The 19,530-nt window shown below is 39.7% G+C and overlaps 2 protein-coding genes across 13 annotated transcripts in view; one reads left to right on the forward strand and one right to left on the reverse strand.

Moving 5' to 3' along the window:
* Positions 1–310: 310 nt before the first annotated feature.
* On the reverse strand, positions 311–5,808 carry LOC124165483 (probable arginine--tRNA ligase, mitochondrial). Its single transcript, XM_046542924.1, has 9 exons — positions 5,667–5,808; positions 5,251–5,585; positions 4,899–5,151; positions 4,490–4,774; positions 4,044–4,398; positions 2,877–3,004; positions 1,263–1,411; positions 1,050–1,124; positions 311–518 (listed from the first exon to the last, which is right to left on the reverse strand). Exons 1-9 carry the CDS (start codon positions 5,700–5,702, stop codon positions 368–370), a joined length of 1,767 nt encoding a protein of 588 aa, XP_046398880.1. The 5' UTR covers positions 5,703–5,808; the 3' UTR covers positions 311–367.
* A 182-nt stretch (positions 5,809–5,990) lies between these two features.
* Positions 5,991–19,530, forward strand: part of LOC124165482 (phosphatidylinositol-binding clathrin assembly protein LAP) — a 97,921-nt gene continuing 84,381 nt past the window's right edge. For 7 of the 12 annotated variants that reach the window (XM_046542911.1, XM_046542918.1, XM_046542917.1 and 4 more), the window contains exon 1: positions 5,992–6,268. In XM_046542911.1, the coding sequence (XP_046398867.1) occupies positions 6,127–6,268 (142 nt within the window). In that variant the 5' untranslated portion in view covers positions 5,992–6,126. Of the gene's footprint in view, positions 6,269–19,530 lie in introns of all 12 variants that reach the window. The other 5 variants (XM_046542922.1, XM_046542923.1, XM_046542920.1 and 2 more) reach the window with 3 other exon arrangements.

A 19,530-nucleotide genomic window follows, 5' to 3' on the forward strand; every position in this document is an offset into this window, starting at 1 on the left:
AAAAAAAATCCCCAGTGGTCAGTGGTGGGTATATATTGGCTACTATGAGATATCCATGGTATATATGGGCATCAATTTTGAAAAAGCATTAGGAGCCAAAGGGTTAAGTTTGTTATACATATATTACTAAATTCTATTGAATTGCTCTCCACATAACAGCACAACAGAAATTATAACATTATAGTAAAAACAAACTTCAATTACTGCTGACATTAATTTATGGATACAGTGATAGGAAGCCAGTGCTTAAATCCATGGCAAATAATCATACTTGACTTACATAGACTTGGGACAGCAATAAAAAAATAAATATTCTGCAACATGATTTACTTTTTCATTATAAAATTATTCTACATTGAAGACTAGATCACATACTTTCTAAAGGCTTGAGCCCTAATGTCTTCATCCCTTGATTAAGGATTAATCGAGATGCATGGAAAAGTAGAAGGCGTTGGCCTCCAGTCTTATCCACTTGGTCTTTCACTTGCAACACTTTAAAAGCCTTGTTGATATGATTACTGAAAAATAAATGATGAAAAAATTAGCTAGCAGAATAATAATCACGAAAACATATCTTTCTAACTTTAAAACAGCTTGTAACCCTTTAAATATGTACTCATCCTTGTTTCAAAATATTGCACTATCAATCCATCCATAGCATGGCAGACACAATTGCAAGCATTTCATGCAGTGTCAGATACAGATAGGGGGCGCGCATCCCCCCTTGCAGGCCCACCTGTTTTGCCAAATATTGCAGAACCACAATTATAACTTTTTTATATCATAAGATGGCATTGTCTTGTATGTGTGTGTAATAAATTTAATTACAATTTTCTTAATCTCTGCATGTGCCTTGATTATTTTTTATTACGATAAAAGTAAAGTTAACTCAAGATATATTTTGTGCCCCCCCCCCCCCAAGTTTTTTCAGTCTCCGCTACTGATTTCATGTTGAGAATTTAATATCCAACACCATGATTAATTAAGTTAGTAACCATTCCAGTGCAAAATAAATAAGGACCATTTAATTAGATTCTTAAGAAACTTACCACAACTGGAATAGGTACACTACTAGGTGACATGCCTCGAGCTCATTATATGACTTAAACATGACCTCTTCAAATCTAAAATAAAAAGAAGACATTGGTTTGAAATTGCATGGAAATTACAAGTATATATACTACACAGATTAAAAAGAAAATCTATGAACAGATAAAGCAGCAAAACAATGGATTTTAAATAGGATAAAATTGAGAACTTACCTAGCCATTTCTCGCACAAGATTGGTCACTTCTGGTTCCGGCAAAAGCAACGGATCACATTGCAATGGAATTTCAACTCCACAGTTCTTCTCCAAATTACACAGCCGACTGTGGGTGTACTGCAGTCTTATTCCAGAATCCCCTTCAACCTGGATCACGCCAGAATTGCAATCATGAAAAAAAAATATTTAAGAAAGTTATCAACTTGAAAGCATGATGCTGTGGATAATAAACAGAAATACATATGTGTTGCAGTCTTTTGAACATGTAATTATTCTTATAAATTTTGAAGAGGCAACAGTTTAAGGGGAAATAATAATAGACGATAGATAATTATCATCATAAAAATGCATTATCCAGAAAGGAAAAGCAAATTTTTATGGAGTAATATGCATGTTATTTTGGTGTGCCTGGTGATGATCAGGTATGTTGCCTGTATGTTTTGTGATCTCAGCATGTCACCTCTCTCGAGGAATATGACGTCCTTGTTGCTGCTGAGGAACATAAAATGAGTACATAGTACATACATACATATGTATATTTATGGAGGGGGAGGGGGTAGGTAGGAATGGGGGTGAGGGTGTCAGCTTCCCTGTTACTCATTTAATCCAAATCCACCATGCTTCACTTTTCAATGTTAAAAAGCTCTCTTCATTATTGTCCAAAAAGAGGATGATATGGGCACAAAGAATGAATTTGACCATGACCAGAATTTCACACAGTTGTGCGGTGCACAAATGTGAACTATGCAAAAGGGGGATGAGAGCTAGCAATAGGCATTCATGATGCTCAGATAATAGAGATTGGAAAAATAGTATTAGTTCAAAAAAAAAAAAAACGTTTCAGGGGTGTGTCGACCACAGGGTCATTTTCACTACTCATTGTTCCATAGAAGGAAGCTTATTTCTTTCTGGGTGAGTATTCAGTATGGAAGGGTCTCCTCTGGTTTGATATTCCAAGAAGTGGAAAAATAGATATGTATAGAAAGTTAGACTACTGAAGTAGCTGATAATGATCGTAAGCTTTTGGAAAAAGTATAGGTAATACAGAGTAGGAGGTAGAGAGAGAGTTGAGGGGATATTGAAGGACGGATTCAGGAAAGATGAATTGGAGGAAGAAGAAAATTTTGAAAAGATTGGATGAAATCAGGGTGAGCAACAGAGCCTAAACTGCCAAAATACTTCTTCCATACCAGAATACATATATACAAAGATTCTCTTCCAAATAGAATCCATGCGTGGCCTGCAATGGGCTTTGATTAATTCTTGGTCATACCTGGCTTCCAGACCAGAGCATAAGACACATGGGCTCTTGCATTAGGTTCCGCTAAAAGAGTTGACACAACAGGTGGAGGACAACTGACTTCAATAATTAGAATACAGTCCACTTAAACACTTCCTGAGACAATTTTAATGATTGGCAAGTGAGATTCTCTCTTAAGCCTGCAAAAAGTGAATAGTGTACAGAGAGGCACAAATGCAGAGCATAATCTGGTGTCAAACACAGCGATGGGAGTTCTCTAACAACTTCATTATTTTGGAGATAATAATTAAACTGCAAAGTTACCCTCATTAGTTTGCTATCATCACAACTGTAGGATAATATTAAAATCACCTGAAGAATATGGCTCCATTCAAAGTCGTACTCCCTCTGACGTCTTTGTTTGAGGTCATTCACTATTACAGCCGATGTCCCCAATACGTCTGCCGTCTCGTTAATCATCTCCTTGGAAATCTTAGTGTCTAATAGTACCATGAAAAGAAGGACATTGAAAATTAAAATATTTGAAAATACATAGATTCATCAATTTAACTCTTGCACTTGTGAAATTGGTTCAGTGGAGGAATAAAATTATTCAGACATTCATGCTGCCTCCATTGGCACACATGAAAATCGTTTCCTTTCAGATGCCATATTATCCTCAGTCCAAATTTTGGCAGGGAAATTCATAAACATTGCATCATCTACCTCTTTTCACCGTCAAGTCAGAGACAGAATAGCCAATTTGCTTTCCCTGATTCACGACGCTCACCTGAATGCTGGTGTATCACATGATCTTTATTCAACACCTTCGAAATGTTCTCTTTATCTCCATTGCCAATATTTCCCTCGTTGTTTCCTCTTCCCAGATTTACACTTTGCAGTAAGTTACTTATTTGGAAAACTAATCAAGTTTAAACTTTTATTTTTGGAAACATTTTCTTATTACAGCCTATATTTCGTTGAATACCAATACAAAGAGCATTTCAAATTCTGAAAAATGACACCTTTTCCAGCGCTTTGGCTCAATTAGGACAGCTCAAAGTGCAATTTGAAAATGTTCCCTTCTCATGAATTTTTACCAATTTTTTTGTCAGTTTTACCAAGTCATATTTCAGAAACGGCTGAAGATAAAATAAATTCATTGGCATTTTTCTTAAGCCCACGTTGAGCATAAGACATGTTAGCAAAATCGAAAATAGTGGAGTAAAATATTAAATTATTGATTTAATGTGGAATTGTGCTCCCCTTACATTCCTGCATACCTAGCAATTACTCTTTTGGGCTAGGTTCAATGATTCATTGGGAGTCTCTGAATTGCATGGCAAAAGGAAGGAGATATTAGTACATTTTTGCATTTCCTTCATCAAAAAATGTATATTTATGTCCTAAGAATTATTTACCATCAGTAAGGAAACAGACTTTCTCGCAGACCAATAGTAGCCACCTCAAACTGGATACTTTTTCTTCTACAGAAGTTTGGATGCTGCAAAATGTGATACTTGAAAAGGTGCGACTTACTTGGAGAATTCAAAATCTTCTCTTTCATAATTGCTTGAGCTTCGTCTAAAATATCTTGCAGAAATACAGATGTCCCTTTCCTAGTACTCATTCCTCGGACTCTCCCAAACTTTACATGCTTCAGTGTCGCAAGGCTTTGTTCCTCCTCGGATGGTGCGACTCCAAGCTTTCCCAAGATGTAAAATAAGGCCGTAAAATGATTGCTTTGACTGTTGTCAACCACGTACAGCATTTGTTTGAAGTTTAACCTCCTGTACCGCTCAAGAGCACAAGCTACATCCCTCGTCAAGTATAATGTTGTGCCATCACTTTTCACCAATGTTACAGGGTTTTCGTATCCATCTACCTCCATAACCTAAATTTCGTATAGGATATGATTCAATTTCATGCAAATATCCCAGTGAAATAACAAGGAATTAAATTGAGTGCAGACAACATAGTTTTACCTTTTTTCCAGAACTGTCAACAGATAATAGACCTTCTTGTTCCATTTGTTGAAGCAAAGGCATGATTTTAGCACACCGGTAGTCGGACTCCCATGCATATTCATCAAATTTAACACCCAGCCGGTTGTACACAAGACTAAGCTCCTGTACTGTGTAATTCCTTATTTTTTCCCACTGTCTCATTTCATGCATGCACTCATTTGAACTAAGCGAGTCACTTCTTCCAGAGGCGCCTATTTCCAGATTGTGGAATATTTCTCTAGCTTTATCTGTTATAGATGAATCCTAATGAGTAAACATAATTGGTAACTATACTATGGCATTGATTTTAAGCCATCAAAGACGAGAACCAATAGGGGGGAATGAGCATTTAGTATACAAGTATATAGAAGGATAATATGGTAGTTACCTGAGAAGCTCTTTTGTTTGCACTGACATAAGCAGAGTACAATATATTAATAGGATCCTTTCCCAAATATTCATCTGAAACATTTTCGAATTTGAGACCTAGACTTAATAGCCCGAACTGGGTTCCCCAGTCTCCAAGGTAGTTGATTCTGGTAACATCATGGCCAACGAACTCATAAATATTGCCAAGGAAATTACCAAGAATGGTTGACCTCAGGTGACCTAAGTGAAAAGGCTTGGCTATATTAGGTGAGCTGTGGAAAGTAAAAGTTAATATTACATTGCAATCACCAGTACTAAATAATAATAAAAATATTTAGCAACAAGCAACCGGTAAGCTCTTCTTTACTTGCCTGAACTCGATCACAACTTTACTTTTCTGGCATAAATTCTCCTCTACACCACGAATATCTTCCTTGAAAATGCACTTATGAATGACACTACTTATAAATTCTTTTCGATTGATAGAAAATACCGCTTCTTTGGTATTTATAAGTCGCACATTTTCAATTGTATCATCTGACTCTAATGAAGACAATAATTTCTCGGGATTTAAGGAGTTCAGTTTATAAATGGGGACAATTAATTGTAGTAGATCATTTTTGGCCTTAGGAATATACATTCTTTGCATTACATTCTGAATATTCGGAGACAAATTCTCCCCTTTCCGCCGTGCTGCATTGAAAATCTAAAATAAGTAAACCTGTAAGTCATGGGAAATATGCGGCCCTTAAGGTACATTACTGGACAGTTATAAAATGTTACTAACCTTCTTTAAAACAGTTTTCTTTAGACTAGATGCCATTTCACTAAAAATATTAGCGTCAATAACATTTGTAATGATATAAATTAATTACTCGACAAATATCAAGAACTCATACTTCGCTCTACGTCCATTTCGTTTGTCTCTTGTTAAAAGAAACATCTTTTGACTCATCAGAAATGAGAGTGATATTTAATGTTATATAAGTAATAAAAACAGGATTGCCTATTTTAAAAAGGTTTCAAATGCCATATTAAGTGAGTATTCGCCGTTCACAAAATCATGGAGTTGTAATTGACTAGAATTTTGTTCTGACGTCACCACCTGTGCCGTAGTCGCCATCTTACAGAATTGGAGTATCGTTTTGTACAGCTGACCTGTCAGGCTAAAGTGTCATTTCGCTGGTGGTCGCCGTAGGATTTGGGCTTTCTAAGCCCTTCCTTGTATATAAGTCTATTTATTTATTATGAGTGTTAAAATGGCTGGCCAAACGATTAACGATAGACTATTGGCAGCCAGACATAGCATTGCCGGCCAAGGGTTGGCGAAATCGGTATGCAAAGCGACTACGGAGGAATTGATTGGACCTAAAAAGAAGCATCTTGACTGTAAGTCGGCTTCCTGATTTACTAAATATTATTTATAATTATATTTCCGTGTAATTACTTCTCCCACTTTCTTGTGTGATTATTGCGATGAACTTGTTTATTTCATTGGGAATGTATGGTGGGGCGGTGATGGTCCGAGGGGAAAGTAATTTTTTGGTGTCCGGAGGAGTTGTCGTTGTAATTAAGATTTAAAGGTATAGAAAATCATGCCATGGTTGGTTAGCTGAGAGTTATATTGTTATTTCGTAATGTTCAGGGAGTTTTATTGTCATTGGTCGTGTGTTAATTTTGGCCTACTTGCCATTTCTTGGTTAAATGTCATTGTGAAATGGTTTTCATTTTAATAATATCGCTGGAATTAGGTGGTTATTTCTTGTAGCAGCGTTTAATGGTAATTTGCCATAGTGTATGCCACATAAGTTCTGTTGTTATTATAATTTGCTACCAAAATATCATAGCCAGGTATTGAAAGGTGGTTTAATGGTTGTGTTCATGTTGATGGACGGGATTTCTATATTGACATTCTTGCGATTCGATTGTTCTATTTACATAATGTAGTTTTAGCTCATGCTACTTTAATTCAAACGCCCTCTTATATGAAAAGTCCAAGCGGATACTGGAATGGAAAGTGGCTAATGTAATAATAGAGGTTAGCCTGGATATTTAGGCTTTCGGCGTACTATTTCCGCGATTTTTATGTGAAGTATTTTATCATAAATCATTGAAGGAAGCATCGAACGCTACATCAATCATACATCGTATTAATTGTTCGTTTGAATTCCTAGTTATTCATTATATTAAGTCAAGACTGACGATTGTGCTGTGGATGGTATGTCGCCTACCTACGGTCGAATGCATTTGATCTTTATATCGTCACGTCTTCGAGGCTTGTCTAATTTATCATTTCGTCGTAGTATTTTCCGTCGAAATAGTAGTCTTTTTGTGTTTCCTCGTATAATATCCAGCGTGCCTGCAGTATATTTTACAGTGATTTGGTACTTTATGTCGGGAGCTGATTCTTGAAAATCAAATGATGAAATGACATTCAAATGGAGATCAATGAATTGTCAAAGTTCTTTTCGAATTTTAAGAGCGTGATCAATCGTCCACGGGAAAAGTATATTCGAATGTGTGCTCTCTTTCAACCTCTTTTTGGTCATGCATCCGAGTTCGGTGACCTTCACGAACTTGGTAAATTTACATTCTTCGCTCATGACCCTGTTTGACTGTCCAATTTACCATGTTCGATAGGTTATTGTTTTGGATCTAAGATTAAATATATACGTATTCCTTTGTTACCCCCTTAAATGGAGGTGATTTTTGTGAGCAGTCGTCGGTGGTCATTGATTTCCTGGGAAACTATGTCGTGGAGTGGGGTTTTTTTTAACGTGCATGCATATATAATATCACGCGAAAATTTGTCAACCTTGTCAAAACACGACAGCATATAATCGACTCACTCGCTAGACCGTGACGTGATTTGCAAGCACTTATATGCCTGTACGGGGTTTATATTTTTTTGAGGTTGGTCGAAGGGTGTCTTTGCTCAGGCGCACTAGCCCATACCTTTAATCTTTTATTTTTTATTCTGTTTAATGCCCTTCTTGGCGACACGGCGTGGCGTTTTGGGTCTTTACATGTTTAATGGCATTCGCGAAGAAAAATGGGTCTGAGTTAGGACGTTTTCGCTGCCTGCTAGCTCTCGGATTTCCCATCCCAAGCGGTAATTCATCCGTTCCACAACCGCCACCTCCCTTCCATTCCCTCCTTAGTATTTCGTCGAATCGATCGCGCGACTTGTGCCTCTGCACGGAGTGGAGCGACTTAGCTCTGGGGCCACTATGGAAGAAATTGTCTCCCCAGCTGACCCCTGCCTCGTTGGTCCACTTTTCTCATTTGACGTACCACTTTCTCCCGCTTGGTATTACGACGATTTGATTTTTTGCCACGGACTTAACTCCAATGATATGACCATGAAGGAGTGCAATGCAGTAGTGAAAGTTAAAGTCGCATTAACCGTAGAAAAAACTGCACAGTTATGAAAATGTGCCACTTGCGATCGTAAATTCAATTAGTGCTTTAAAAGTGTCTCGCACTCCCATTTCTTAAGGCAGGTTTTAAGCCTGTGTGAAAAAAAGCGGTATGTTATGGTCCTGTCATCGATTTTACTCGACTAGCACGTTATTAAACGGTCTTCAATGAATGAGTAATAAAATTTCGCCGCGGGGAAAGATGAGATTTTATACTTTTTTTTTGTTGATAAAGTTATGTTATGACATAATTTTTTGTCGTGCCGAACCAAATTCATTTACATGGGAAGTAGTATTCTGTGCGTGAGGTCGAGTTATAATTGTAGAAATTTTCGAGTTGGATCGGACCTTGGTCTGTTTCTATGTTTTGACAGTTGGGCAAAAAATTGACCCCCTATTCTTTCCTATCGAGTGACCTTTCTTAAGCCGCAGGTAACCCTCCCATTGTTCTTTAAGTTATCGAAAAGCGCATGCAAGGGAAGGAGAAACTTGTTTCCTGATGTTATTCTTAAAAAGGTCTTTGTCAAACTACCATTTGTCAAATTTTATGCAGCCATAGAGGGAGAACTGAAAGTGACACAAGAGAACTTCTGTTTTGAAACGAGGATAGCTGCTTCACTGATGAGTGGTGAAAAAATTCGTGCCCATGAGATTTAAAAATTTCTCTCGTGTGTTATCGGCCCCGTACTGCGAATTGTATTGGCTGTCATCAGATTGCGTTGCGACGTTACCCGACGCGCCGTGGTGGATGCTACCTTTCATTTCCGCGAATGCTTAATGGTGTGTTGATGGGGCAAGTGAGGCACTGGGTCATGAATCGTGGCTACGCACGGGGAAAGTGCCTTCATTTGTTTTCATTACCACCTCCCTCGCTACCAATCCCTTCGTTTTTCTATGCGCCGAAAGGAAACTCACGTCGTGATTTTGTGTACCCCTATATGAGACCCTGCGAAAGGTATTTAGCAGGGGGTGAGTCACAAGCATTGAGATGTAAGTGCTTTTGGTGGTTTTGATGTAAAGCCCCACATATTATGTAGGCGGGTTGTGCGAATCCAACATAGTATGCACTGATCCGTTCAGCATATTAAAACGAAAGAAATTAATTTTTTAAGACTGGTTAAATGGCAATATGTTCTTCCATGCAAAGCTATATCAAAATACCGGGAAGAGGTAATGCCAAATCAAACCTGTAATGTTATAAGGATAGTGAGAATCAATGTTACAACTGGCGTAAGCAACGTATTTAAATTGTCAATGTTATGAACCCCTTCTGTTCAATGGAAGATCATCTTAAATTTTTCCATTCTGCTTGCTATCTCTTTAAGCTCCATTCCATGACCCCTTCCACAGTTTTTGTCGCTGCGCTTGGGGCATTTTTCACATCCCCTGAAAGGGTCGGCTCTGCCATCGTTGATTTTCATTTTGATAATGCGACCGATGTCGTAGTTTGAGACTGTCATGGAGAAAAAAAACTTATTCTGTTCGCTTGGTTCTCATTTTAGTGAAATGTACATCAGGTTAATGGTTATTCTTTGAATCGAAGACTAGCGTATAATTGGCCAAAGTTGTCCTATGAAAGATTGCCCTCTATCATTGAATTTATTGGCACCGGCTATGTGGAATGAGAAAAGACAACGTTGAAATGGCCTGTATTTTCATCGATACTTACTGTCATAAGTACCCGTTGCGATTGAGATGTGCGATTTTTGTGCCCCTGCGAAGAGAATACTATCCCGCGCATGAATTTTGTTTGGTGTGTGTGAATGGAGAGCAGTGTATTGACTGGTAATCAATGATTTGATAATAGTTCTCGGTGACGCAGCAAGCGAGGGGGAGGAGAGGGCGAAATGTTTGGGAAATGTTACTGACTTGAGTACACTCCCTCTTATTGACTCCCTAAATGTTCCCCCTCTCCAAATTAACCCCCCTCGAAAATTTTTGTGGCTGCGACCTTGATGGATTTTGGTGTCCCTATTTTGCTTTTGTGTACCTACGGATGTATTTATTATTCGCTAATATTTTGTCCGCCAGCGCCGTGTGTATTACTAAATTTTAAAAAATCGATTTGAGTGATTTAGAACTCCAGTAATATAGATTTATTGGAACCAGAGTCGATATATGTAACAAAAAATCTAGAGTACCGACTAAAGCATACGACAATTTCTTAAAATCTTCGATACCATGCCATTATATAACCGCGAATAATTAACAGCTGAAACCATCCCAAAAAGAAGCTCTCAGTAGACAACTATACATCTGGGAACTTGGGCTTTTAAAATGCCCCTGAAAATTATGCGATGCGATTTCTTAAAATATATATTCAGTACCTACTCAGGCACCTTCAAAGGGCATTTTTTTCTATCATAACTTCACATAATGTGTTTCGGGTAATAGCAGTTCTGGTGCTCTTCCTCGGTGTGACCCGCTGGGCGGGGTTCTATTTTATATTTTGGACTAACCATGGCCTTTGTGAAGGAAGCAGCTATATCATCCTCTACTTTGTAAGAGTGCGCCCGGCGATAATTTGTCTCTTGATAATTATGAAGGTGAAAAACGCTTCATTTCGTTTCTAACGCCGGAGCTATTCTCGAAGAAATCGTTCGGAATTTTTGGAATTCCTTCTCTTGAAAAATCTTTCGTCGCTTGATTTTTCGTTTCTCCTCTGTCTATCCTTTCATTTCATTGTGTGTTAGCCCAAAGTTAGCCGCAGTTTGTCCATTTCGCATATTGAGTCGGTATGTTTCATGGTGTTGGATTGTTGGAAATCCGATCTTGATGGCAGAAGTATTGTATGAGTCATGTAGGATGATCTCGTGCTTTTTTCCCGGCGTTGAGCTTGACGTGCACGCCCTGACTCATCTCACCAAAACAGTTTTTTTCGCTATACCCTGATGGGGCTGGTGATATCCCTTCGGAATGAGGAGCGCGTGAAAATAATCAAAACTGACGTTTCATGGAGTTGCTATGCCATCGTGTATTAGGCTGGCTATTTATGTAATGGTCCGAAGCAGTTCACTTAGGTCATGATTAACGAATTAAAACATAAATTAATATGGTATGAATGAATTTATTTTTATTTGTATCTATTTTGTTGTTTGTGTGGTATACCAATTGTACGTTACATTGCATAATGATGGCTGAGCAAATTACGTCTGCTTCAGAAATTTCTCTCCTAGCTGTCGCCCCGAAAAAAGTTTCTTCCATTTACCGTTCACACATCTTTGACGAGTGGGTTCGTTTGCTTATACCTCAGTTCATCCATCACTGCCTTTTCCATTATTTAGATCGATGGTGACGCACTTTTTTGAAAATTTATAAAACCTTAATTCCCTGTGTAAATCAAATTTCAACTTTTATAAAAATTCGCAAAAGTTGCAGCTCGCTTTTATAATTCATATGAAGCCAAGAGGGAGCGCGGTTTTTTTCTACCCCGCCCGCTGGTTGGAAAGGAGGCGGTGTTTATTTGAAGAGGAGAGGGGGGACTGGTGTGATTAGCTGCCAATTACACGGGGTGAAGAATGAATCCCGCAGCCCCCTCCCTCCTTCTCCGAGGTTGGGTTTAAGAGGATCGATGTAAATCGCGAAGTTGCCGACGGATATGGGAACAAGAAAAATATACGCCCGTTTCTTTTAAGATATCCTTTCAGATGCGACAAAGATAAATTTTGGAAGCGAGACCATTTATCTATTGTTTCGGGCCGGTCTTTATGGACCGAGCATGCACCGCGCCCGTGCCGAGGGGGTGGTTGTTATTACGCGTGCCTCTGTGTCACTTAATTTCTTATTCATAATATGTTCTCGGAGGTCATGACCTCCGCTTCTTCCCCCTGGACGCATCGGTCGATGGGCTGCAGTTTACTCGAGTGGCAGACTTGGAAATGACTCATAATTTTATTAGCCTGGGAATAATAGCAGCCTCGTCCGGTTTATTTCTTTTCAAATGGTCTTCATGAGTGGCTCACGTGTTAAAGGTGGAGGTCCGAAATGCTCCCCTCATACAACTGCACATCGTGCTCTCATTGACTTTAAGAACACGCACACCTATCCCATTTTCCACCACGCTCCTATTTCGAGGTTTCTGGTGACTGATTTGTACTTTGCTCCACCCTCTTGAAGATTCCAGAGGACATATGTGTATGGAGTAGATATTTTTCTACATTTTCCGTCACATCAAGTATGAAACATTTAAATAGGAGTTAATGCATTAAGTTGAAATCATCAAATTTGTAGTTAAGGTAAATATTGATTAACCTCTATGTACACATGTAGTTATTCAGGAAGATATCTTTTTGATCGCATAAAACATTGTCACGAACAACCGATCGAAAGGCAGTATAGCGTCCTTTTAAAACGGTATAGGCATTTCATTGACGTCACAGTATTGGGCTTCTATGAATTCCCTCCGGCTCTATTTTAACTTATTAATTTGAATTACAAATTGAAGGTGGAGCGCAATACTGTGGAGATTATTCAAAATTCTATTTACCGTTATGTTTAGTGGCGAAGCATGTTTGGGAAAAGGTTATTTGTTTTTTCAGTCCTCTCATCCTCTCATATTATTTTAAAATTTCATTGGATGTTTTGCTTATAACTGTATTTTCCATATTTCTTACAATAGAAAAAAATGCTTATTAGATTACGTTTGCGCTCATATTGGTGCCCTATTGGTTAATTTCAGATAATTAACATGCTCGCAGTTATCATTCACTGTATTTTTTTGTTAAATTTTTTTAATTTGTTTGAGAAACAAGCAAACTTAGACCAGACCCAATATGTGCCCTGAAAATTTTAAAGCGATTGAATATATTTTGAATGAGTTACGCGTCACGAAAAAGGCACCAACACGGTGGAGTGGAAGGCATTTTATTTAATATTTTCAAAGCGTATTTAATCTTGTTTTCTCTCATGTTTTTCCTCCTCGCCGCTGGATGCGGTAGCTTTTTCCGAGTCGTTAATGTCCGGTGGCCGATAGCCGTGAATAGACGGAGAATGTAGCCTCAAGGTGAATGGCGAATCCTTGGCGGCGGCGGTGGTGGATAACCTTTTCCTTTTAAGCATTCCGGTCGCTCTCGAGAGTGACCCTTAAATGATTCGGATCAGAAGGTCGACGTATTGGTCGCGGGAGAGCAGGGAAGTCGGACTGACATCCGAACCAATCACGTCCTGTCGTCACAGTCGCGAGTTCCACGGCGGGCAGGCAGGCTTCGTTCGCTTCGAGTGTTAGTGAACCCTGGGATGTGACTCACGAGCCAGGGCAGGTGGCAGCCCTCGTGATGGTGGGGAGGGGGTCTTGTCTTTTACTGTCAAGGGAAACTATGATATTTACGTTTAACTAATTTACGTGGAGAAATTAGACAAACGTCATTCTTATGAATCTTTAACATGTCACTGAAAAATTGACAACCGTCAGTGAAATTTTGTCACTCAGCCAGCCATTCAACTTTAATCTGATATCAGCCTGTGTTTATTGAACCACGATTATGTCACGTGTGATATGATCCTCTTAATTCTGCTGTGATTTTGGAATCTGTGTTTGTTTTGGAATGCGCAGTTCGTGCTCAATGTATTTTTTTAGAATAGATATCTTAAGCGGTTGAGCGATTATCTAAACGACGAGGCGGCATTGCTCTAATTCCATTCATATTTTCAGTAGACCTCCGCATGACGATGTTGGATCCTACCACAAGCTATTTTCCCATCTCCATCTTGAACTTGCATTACTCTTCCCATGGTGCCATGGCAATATGAAATATGCTGAAATGTAATGGTGTTATTTTATCAAGGGCTTAAAATAGTATTTTATGTCGGTAGCTTACCGTCCAGACGTTATAGTCAACGTCCTTTTGAATTAATACCACTAATATATATAGCGAAAATAGCCTTTTATTAATCGTGCGTCCACTGTATGCTATTTATATGCTTTATTCAGCATCTTATACATCGAAAAAGAAGTTGATCCCGTTTTTTCCTAAATGTTTTCTTGCCCCATTTTGTCGTCTGCATTCTAACTTTTATGATTTGTTATTTAACTTTTGTGGAGAAATCCAAACCTCCTGCCAAACACCCTAGAGGTGGCTCGCAGGGTATTATGTAGATGTAGTGTGCGATATATGGTATATAGCGTTTCATGAAAGACCCACTTGTTATTTCATTGCAGTATTTCTATTGAAAGACAGCGATGTTTAAAATCGATAGCCTGACGAATTGTCAAAATTCATATTATGTGGGTGACTATTTTTTGTTACCTTTTCTGGCCTTCTTTTATTGGGTGAATGGTTTTCTACGGATGAAAAACTGGGCATTTTATTTTCTTAGGTCAGAATCCTTAAAATACTTTAGTTAAGGTAAATTTAAAGGGCCGTGTCGTTACATTGCTTTTCACACATGGGATAAGAGGTGTCCGTGAAGTACGGTCGTCCCCATAAAGGGCGAATTTGTTCGAGTATTCATATTTACGATAAATATTTTGAGGTAATCAATTCTGCTAGTTCGCAATAAGGGTTCCCTCGCCACAGGTATAAAGGCTATGTGAATGATTATCATCGTAGGTATACCTTAAAAACCGCTATGTATTTGTCAATAGTTTCTAATCTCTGCCTGCGTTAGCATTTCTTGTTCTTTTCCTTCGTTCAGAATCTCTAAAGTGTATGGACCATGCGTTGGCTGCGCTTTGACGTGCACCTTCGATATGTAGTTGGTGGGTCTTCATTCGAATATAGGTTATCGATTATGGGCGTTGACCCTTCGCAATGGCTGACCTTTGACGCGTCCTGTCGCACATGCAATGCCAACCTTGCTTATTAGGTTTTTGCCAGAATTAAGACTCTTCAACAAGAACATCAAGCGAAAATTATTCTAATCGTCGTATTGTTTTACGTTCCTCTGCAAAGCGAAAATGTCTAAGCGTCCTCCTCCGTAGAAAATGCTTTTTCCTGAGTAACCTCAACTTGCAGATATAGATGGCTTTAAGATAAAAAACGAATGGTCGGGTATTTGCATGCGATCGACTTCAGCAGTGTTTGGCTTAGCAAGATGAGCGTTAATAATAAGAGATGGATATTGCAGGAGGTACCTAATGGGTACTTAATTTTTTTCCGTACATCACACGGAAATTAAGATGCTGTCGTTTTGTGGGAATTTACATTTATTGTGACTGCTCCTACAGCATTATCTGCCATTATCCGAAATTATCTCTGTCTTTCTTTTGGTTTACTTTATTTGACACATTACATTATTTTCTGTGAGCTACCTTGAGGTGTTTGGCGGGAGATCTATCTAACGTGTGCTGCCAAACCCCCTAGAGGTGGTTCGCAGGGTATTATGTAGACGCTCTGAGCAACAAGTAACAGTTTAAAGCTAGATCTCCATTAAGTGTGCGTGTGTGTGTCACCCTCGCATGGCTTGCATAATTCATTGTACCAGATTGTTTTTGGACAATACTACATGTATCTTCTGTCATGGGCGTCCAGCACTTCGTAACTACTTTATCAGATGATGATCGTTTTGCCTCGGAGGTTTCACCTTATGCTCCTCTCCGCAGATGATTGCCAAAGTAATCGATTAACCCGTTCCTAAGATATTTTTCCGACTTCATTCGGTATTTGGATTTAGTATTCGGACATATTTGAATGAGCCAGTTGTTAGCCAAGTTTTATTTTTTTACTTGCCAGACCCGGTATGAAATCGCAGATTTTGTCGTGGTCTCGTGGCATTGGTGAGAAAAATGAACTCGCTTGGCTTATTCACTCGCTGAACGTCACGAGCTGCTGCTGTGTTGGGGAATGCTGTGCGGGAGAATCAGCGAAAGTGAATTTTGGGTGCATCGCGTCACATCCTCTTTTCTCGCCACGCTCAACTTATCTTCCACGAAATTAAACGCTCCACTCAACGCTTATTTTTTTCCTCTTCGTACGGCCGCTCATTTCTCTAATTTAGAGTGTTTCACTAAGCCTCTTTGCATCATTCCATCCACGAGTATGAACTCTGCGTTGTTAATCCCCTAACTTCCATCTCCTGTTGATATTTACGAGGTTCTGCGGTCTTTTGTAAAGGCGAAAATCTATTCTGTTGCTGAAAGAGGTTATTTTGATGGTTACGATGATTTTCTTCCTTCTGGAAGGCTACCCATGACCAATGTTTCCGTACCTATTTTGTCCATCTAGTGACATATATGTGGCAACCTCGTGTCATTGGAGGAATGTCATGTGGAGGTAAAGGAATCTACGCCATGGACCTCCATGTCGTTGAGAATTACGTGGCGTTCTGGGTTCATGGCCGTGGATGACAGATCTACTAGTGTTAAGTTAAAGAGTGAATTTCTTCAAGAATATTTTATATGCTATTATAAATTTTGGTATACCCTCTACCAATCTAAATTAATTGCTTTTTCAATTTTTTTTATTTTCGTGTTGAGATCATTATTTTTACATGGGGTCTTATGGCTCAGGGTTTTATCCTTAATGAAAATGAAGATTACAAATAGTAAGTTGTTTTTCGCCAGGCACTGATTTTTGTTGTTTTAATGATTGTTAACTAAAGCGCTCGTCCTTTGCATTGATATTTTTAGTTATAAGGAAATGAGTGGTACGATTCAGTGACATACGTTCGTTAATTAGTAATGGCGCCTCGGTCCGATCTAAGAGATGGAAATGATAATGGGTGAAAAAGTGTAAGGTTTATTAAAAATATGTATGCTTTTTACCTGATCGATTCTTTCTAAATTCTAATGGTTCTTTTTCTAACGTGATTGAATTTCAGCCAGCATCGTAGGTGCTGTGGGAAAACGCGTGAATTAATTGCATTGAAGAATTCGAAGGGGCATAGATAATTCATCGAACACTCGTCGCATCCACAATCTACTGTCTACGTATATTCGTGGTGGTATAATGAGCCGCCGCGATTAATTAAATGCGCCCGCCGACGTTCATTTTTCTCTTAATTGTGAGTGGTCTCTTTTGCACCATCACGCCCCATCCACCCCTCACTCTGCCACACTGCTTCTGCGGCCGAAGGGCCTTTCTCCTCTCCTCACCCACTCTCCCTTTCTCCAGCCGAACGTTTTTTGACGGACCGTGATTTCAGGAGGGGGTGGTGGTGTTCCTCCACTTCTTCCCCGCCAGCCTCTGCATTGCCCTCCTCCCTCCCCTTATCCTCGTGTGAACTCACTCCCCTCTCTGACAGACTCTCTCTCTCTCTCTCTCTCTCCCATGGGTTCCTCGCCTGCCTTTCGCCCCCTCCTCTTGCGTGCGTAGTGTGGGGGGAGGGGGAAACTGGTGTTTGCAGAAACAGGTCTTTCTTACCTCCCTCCCCCGCCGCCCTTGTATTCTCTTCTTCCTTCTCCCCCTCCTTCGCGAACCTACTCTTACCCATGAATCGCCCGCGCTATATCAAACACCGCAGATGCGAACGGTGGACGGATTAATGAAAATCGTGGATGATCTCGAATGATTAAACTAATCGGAGGGCATGTACTTTGTTTTGAGAATGTTAGGGCATCTTCCGCTGATAATTTCGAAGGAGATTCCTCAAACGTTGTCATTTTTCGCTGTTTTGCACTTAATGTTATAGATTTTATATCAGTTAAGATGGGATGCCTCGTTGCATTTTGTGAATATCCCCAGTCCGTTCTTTCTCCGAATTGAATTACATTCTTCAGTGCGACTTCAGACCTACTATTCGTGATTCCATCTCCCTTCCATCATATTCTACCACTGTTTTCAGTTGCCTTCTCTCCTTAGCTTCAACCACACCCTCTGCCTCCAACTTATTTCCTCTCCCCTCAAATCATCTTTCCTCCCCACCATGTCTACAACTTCCTCATTTGTCTGTCTCCTTTCCTCTCCTCGTCGTCCTTACCCACATCTCAATCGCTTCCAGCGTCTCCTCGTCTTTCTCCGTCGATATCCACGTTTCCGCCCCGCGGAGCGTGACGCTCCGGATCAGACTCTATAATGGCCCGTTCTTTACACCTACACGCATCGATCCTCTCAACAACTCTTTCTATTCATCAAGACCACTCTTGAACAATCTCTCCTTTTCCTGATGTCCTTGCTGCTGCGTTCCTCCATATAGCACCCAAAAAGAGTTTAATTGTTGAAGCCGTTCACGATTTTGAACGTCCACTTTTATAATTATTGCAAAAGTGTTTGAAAACTTTAATTAATTAAAAAATAGTGGCTAAATTCCTGCCGATGCGCAATGATTCAATTTGTAATTTCTCGGAAGAGGGATAGACGGTATCCCCGTAGCCCCGTGTAGTCCGTCCTCGGATCGTTCACGTCTCCCGATTTAATTCAGGAAGTAGGATAGTCGGTGAACTACAGATGGAAGAAAAATTGTGCGAACATCAGCCCCCTCATCGAATGGAAGGTAAGGTGCTGACGATTCCAAAATTCGTGAAATCGTCAGCTCTCGCTTGGATAGGACTGTTGAGGAATGCTGTGCGTTTTGAATTTGTTTCGCCGACAGTTCGATATATCAGCTGTAGGTAAAAAAAATTGACAAATATTGGTCTTTCTATTTTTTTCAAACCGTTCTCCAATGTCCACCACGCTCGTTTCTCTACGTTAGCCGATGACCAGGTTTATATTTACTTGTGCCGACGGCATTAGCAACTACCGCTGTCGTAATACTGACGGGGATTGTCTGATGCGAGTTAAACATATTGATGGGAGTTGAGTTACCCTTCATTGGCTACTCAGCTGAACTTACGCTTTCTTTAATTGTAAGTACAACTTAATTCAGTTGATTCTGTTAATTGCAGCCGTGCTTCTTGGAAAGACGATATAGTTGTGCGGGCATATTTTAAATCTTTCGGTATGCAATTAGTATAATCCATCTTAATACAACCACTTTTCTGATCGCGCAGTTGAAACAATACGTATCCGTGTAGGGAATATGAAATTGTCGGTCGAACTGTCTCTCTCTCTCTCTCCCGTGACTGCGGCTCGTTCAGTGATCGAAGAGGGGGATGACCCATTCAGGTGCGTGGGCGTTGTCGCAATTTGGGACCCATTGTGGACAATGCATTGGGGGCGTTTCTTATGAAAGAGGATTTTTCTCGATCGAGCGAATGTTGGGGAGATAGCGGGAATGAAGTAGTGCAGCACAAGCACTTGCTTCACTCGTACGTACCATTTCATGAGTCATTGTACCGAGCGACGCCGCGCGGGAAAAGTATTACTCGTGGGCTTCGCATGGGCTTCTCTTGCACCGTTGAGAAAACTCGGGTGG

This window comes from Ischnura elegans, chromosome 9 (genome assembly GCF_921293095.1).
Source record: "Ischnura elegans chromosome 9, ioIscEleg1.1, whole genome shotgun sequence".
NCBI classification, from domain to species: domain Eukaryota; kingdom Metazoa; phylum Arthropoda; class Insecta; order Odonata; family Coenagrionidae; genus Ischnura; species Ischnura elegans.

Coding starts and splice junctions, on each gene's coding strand:
- LOC124165483 (XM_046542924.1), bottom strand. CDS start 5,702: ATGGCATCTAGTCTAAAGAAAACTGTTTTAAAGAAG. Junction 5,152..5,250: donor AAAGTTGTGATCGAGTTCAG/GCAAGTAAAGAA, acceptor TACTTTCCACAG/CTCACCTAATATAGCCAAGC. Junction 1,412..2,876: donor AATGGAGCCATATTCTTCAG/GTGATTTTAATA, acceptor GGCGTGATCCAG/GTTGAAGGGGATTCTGGAAT.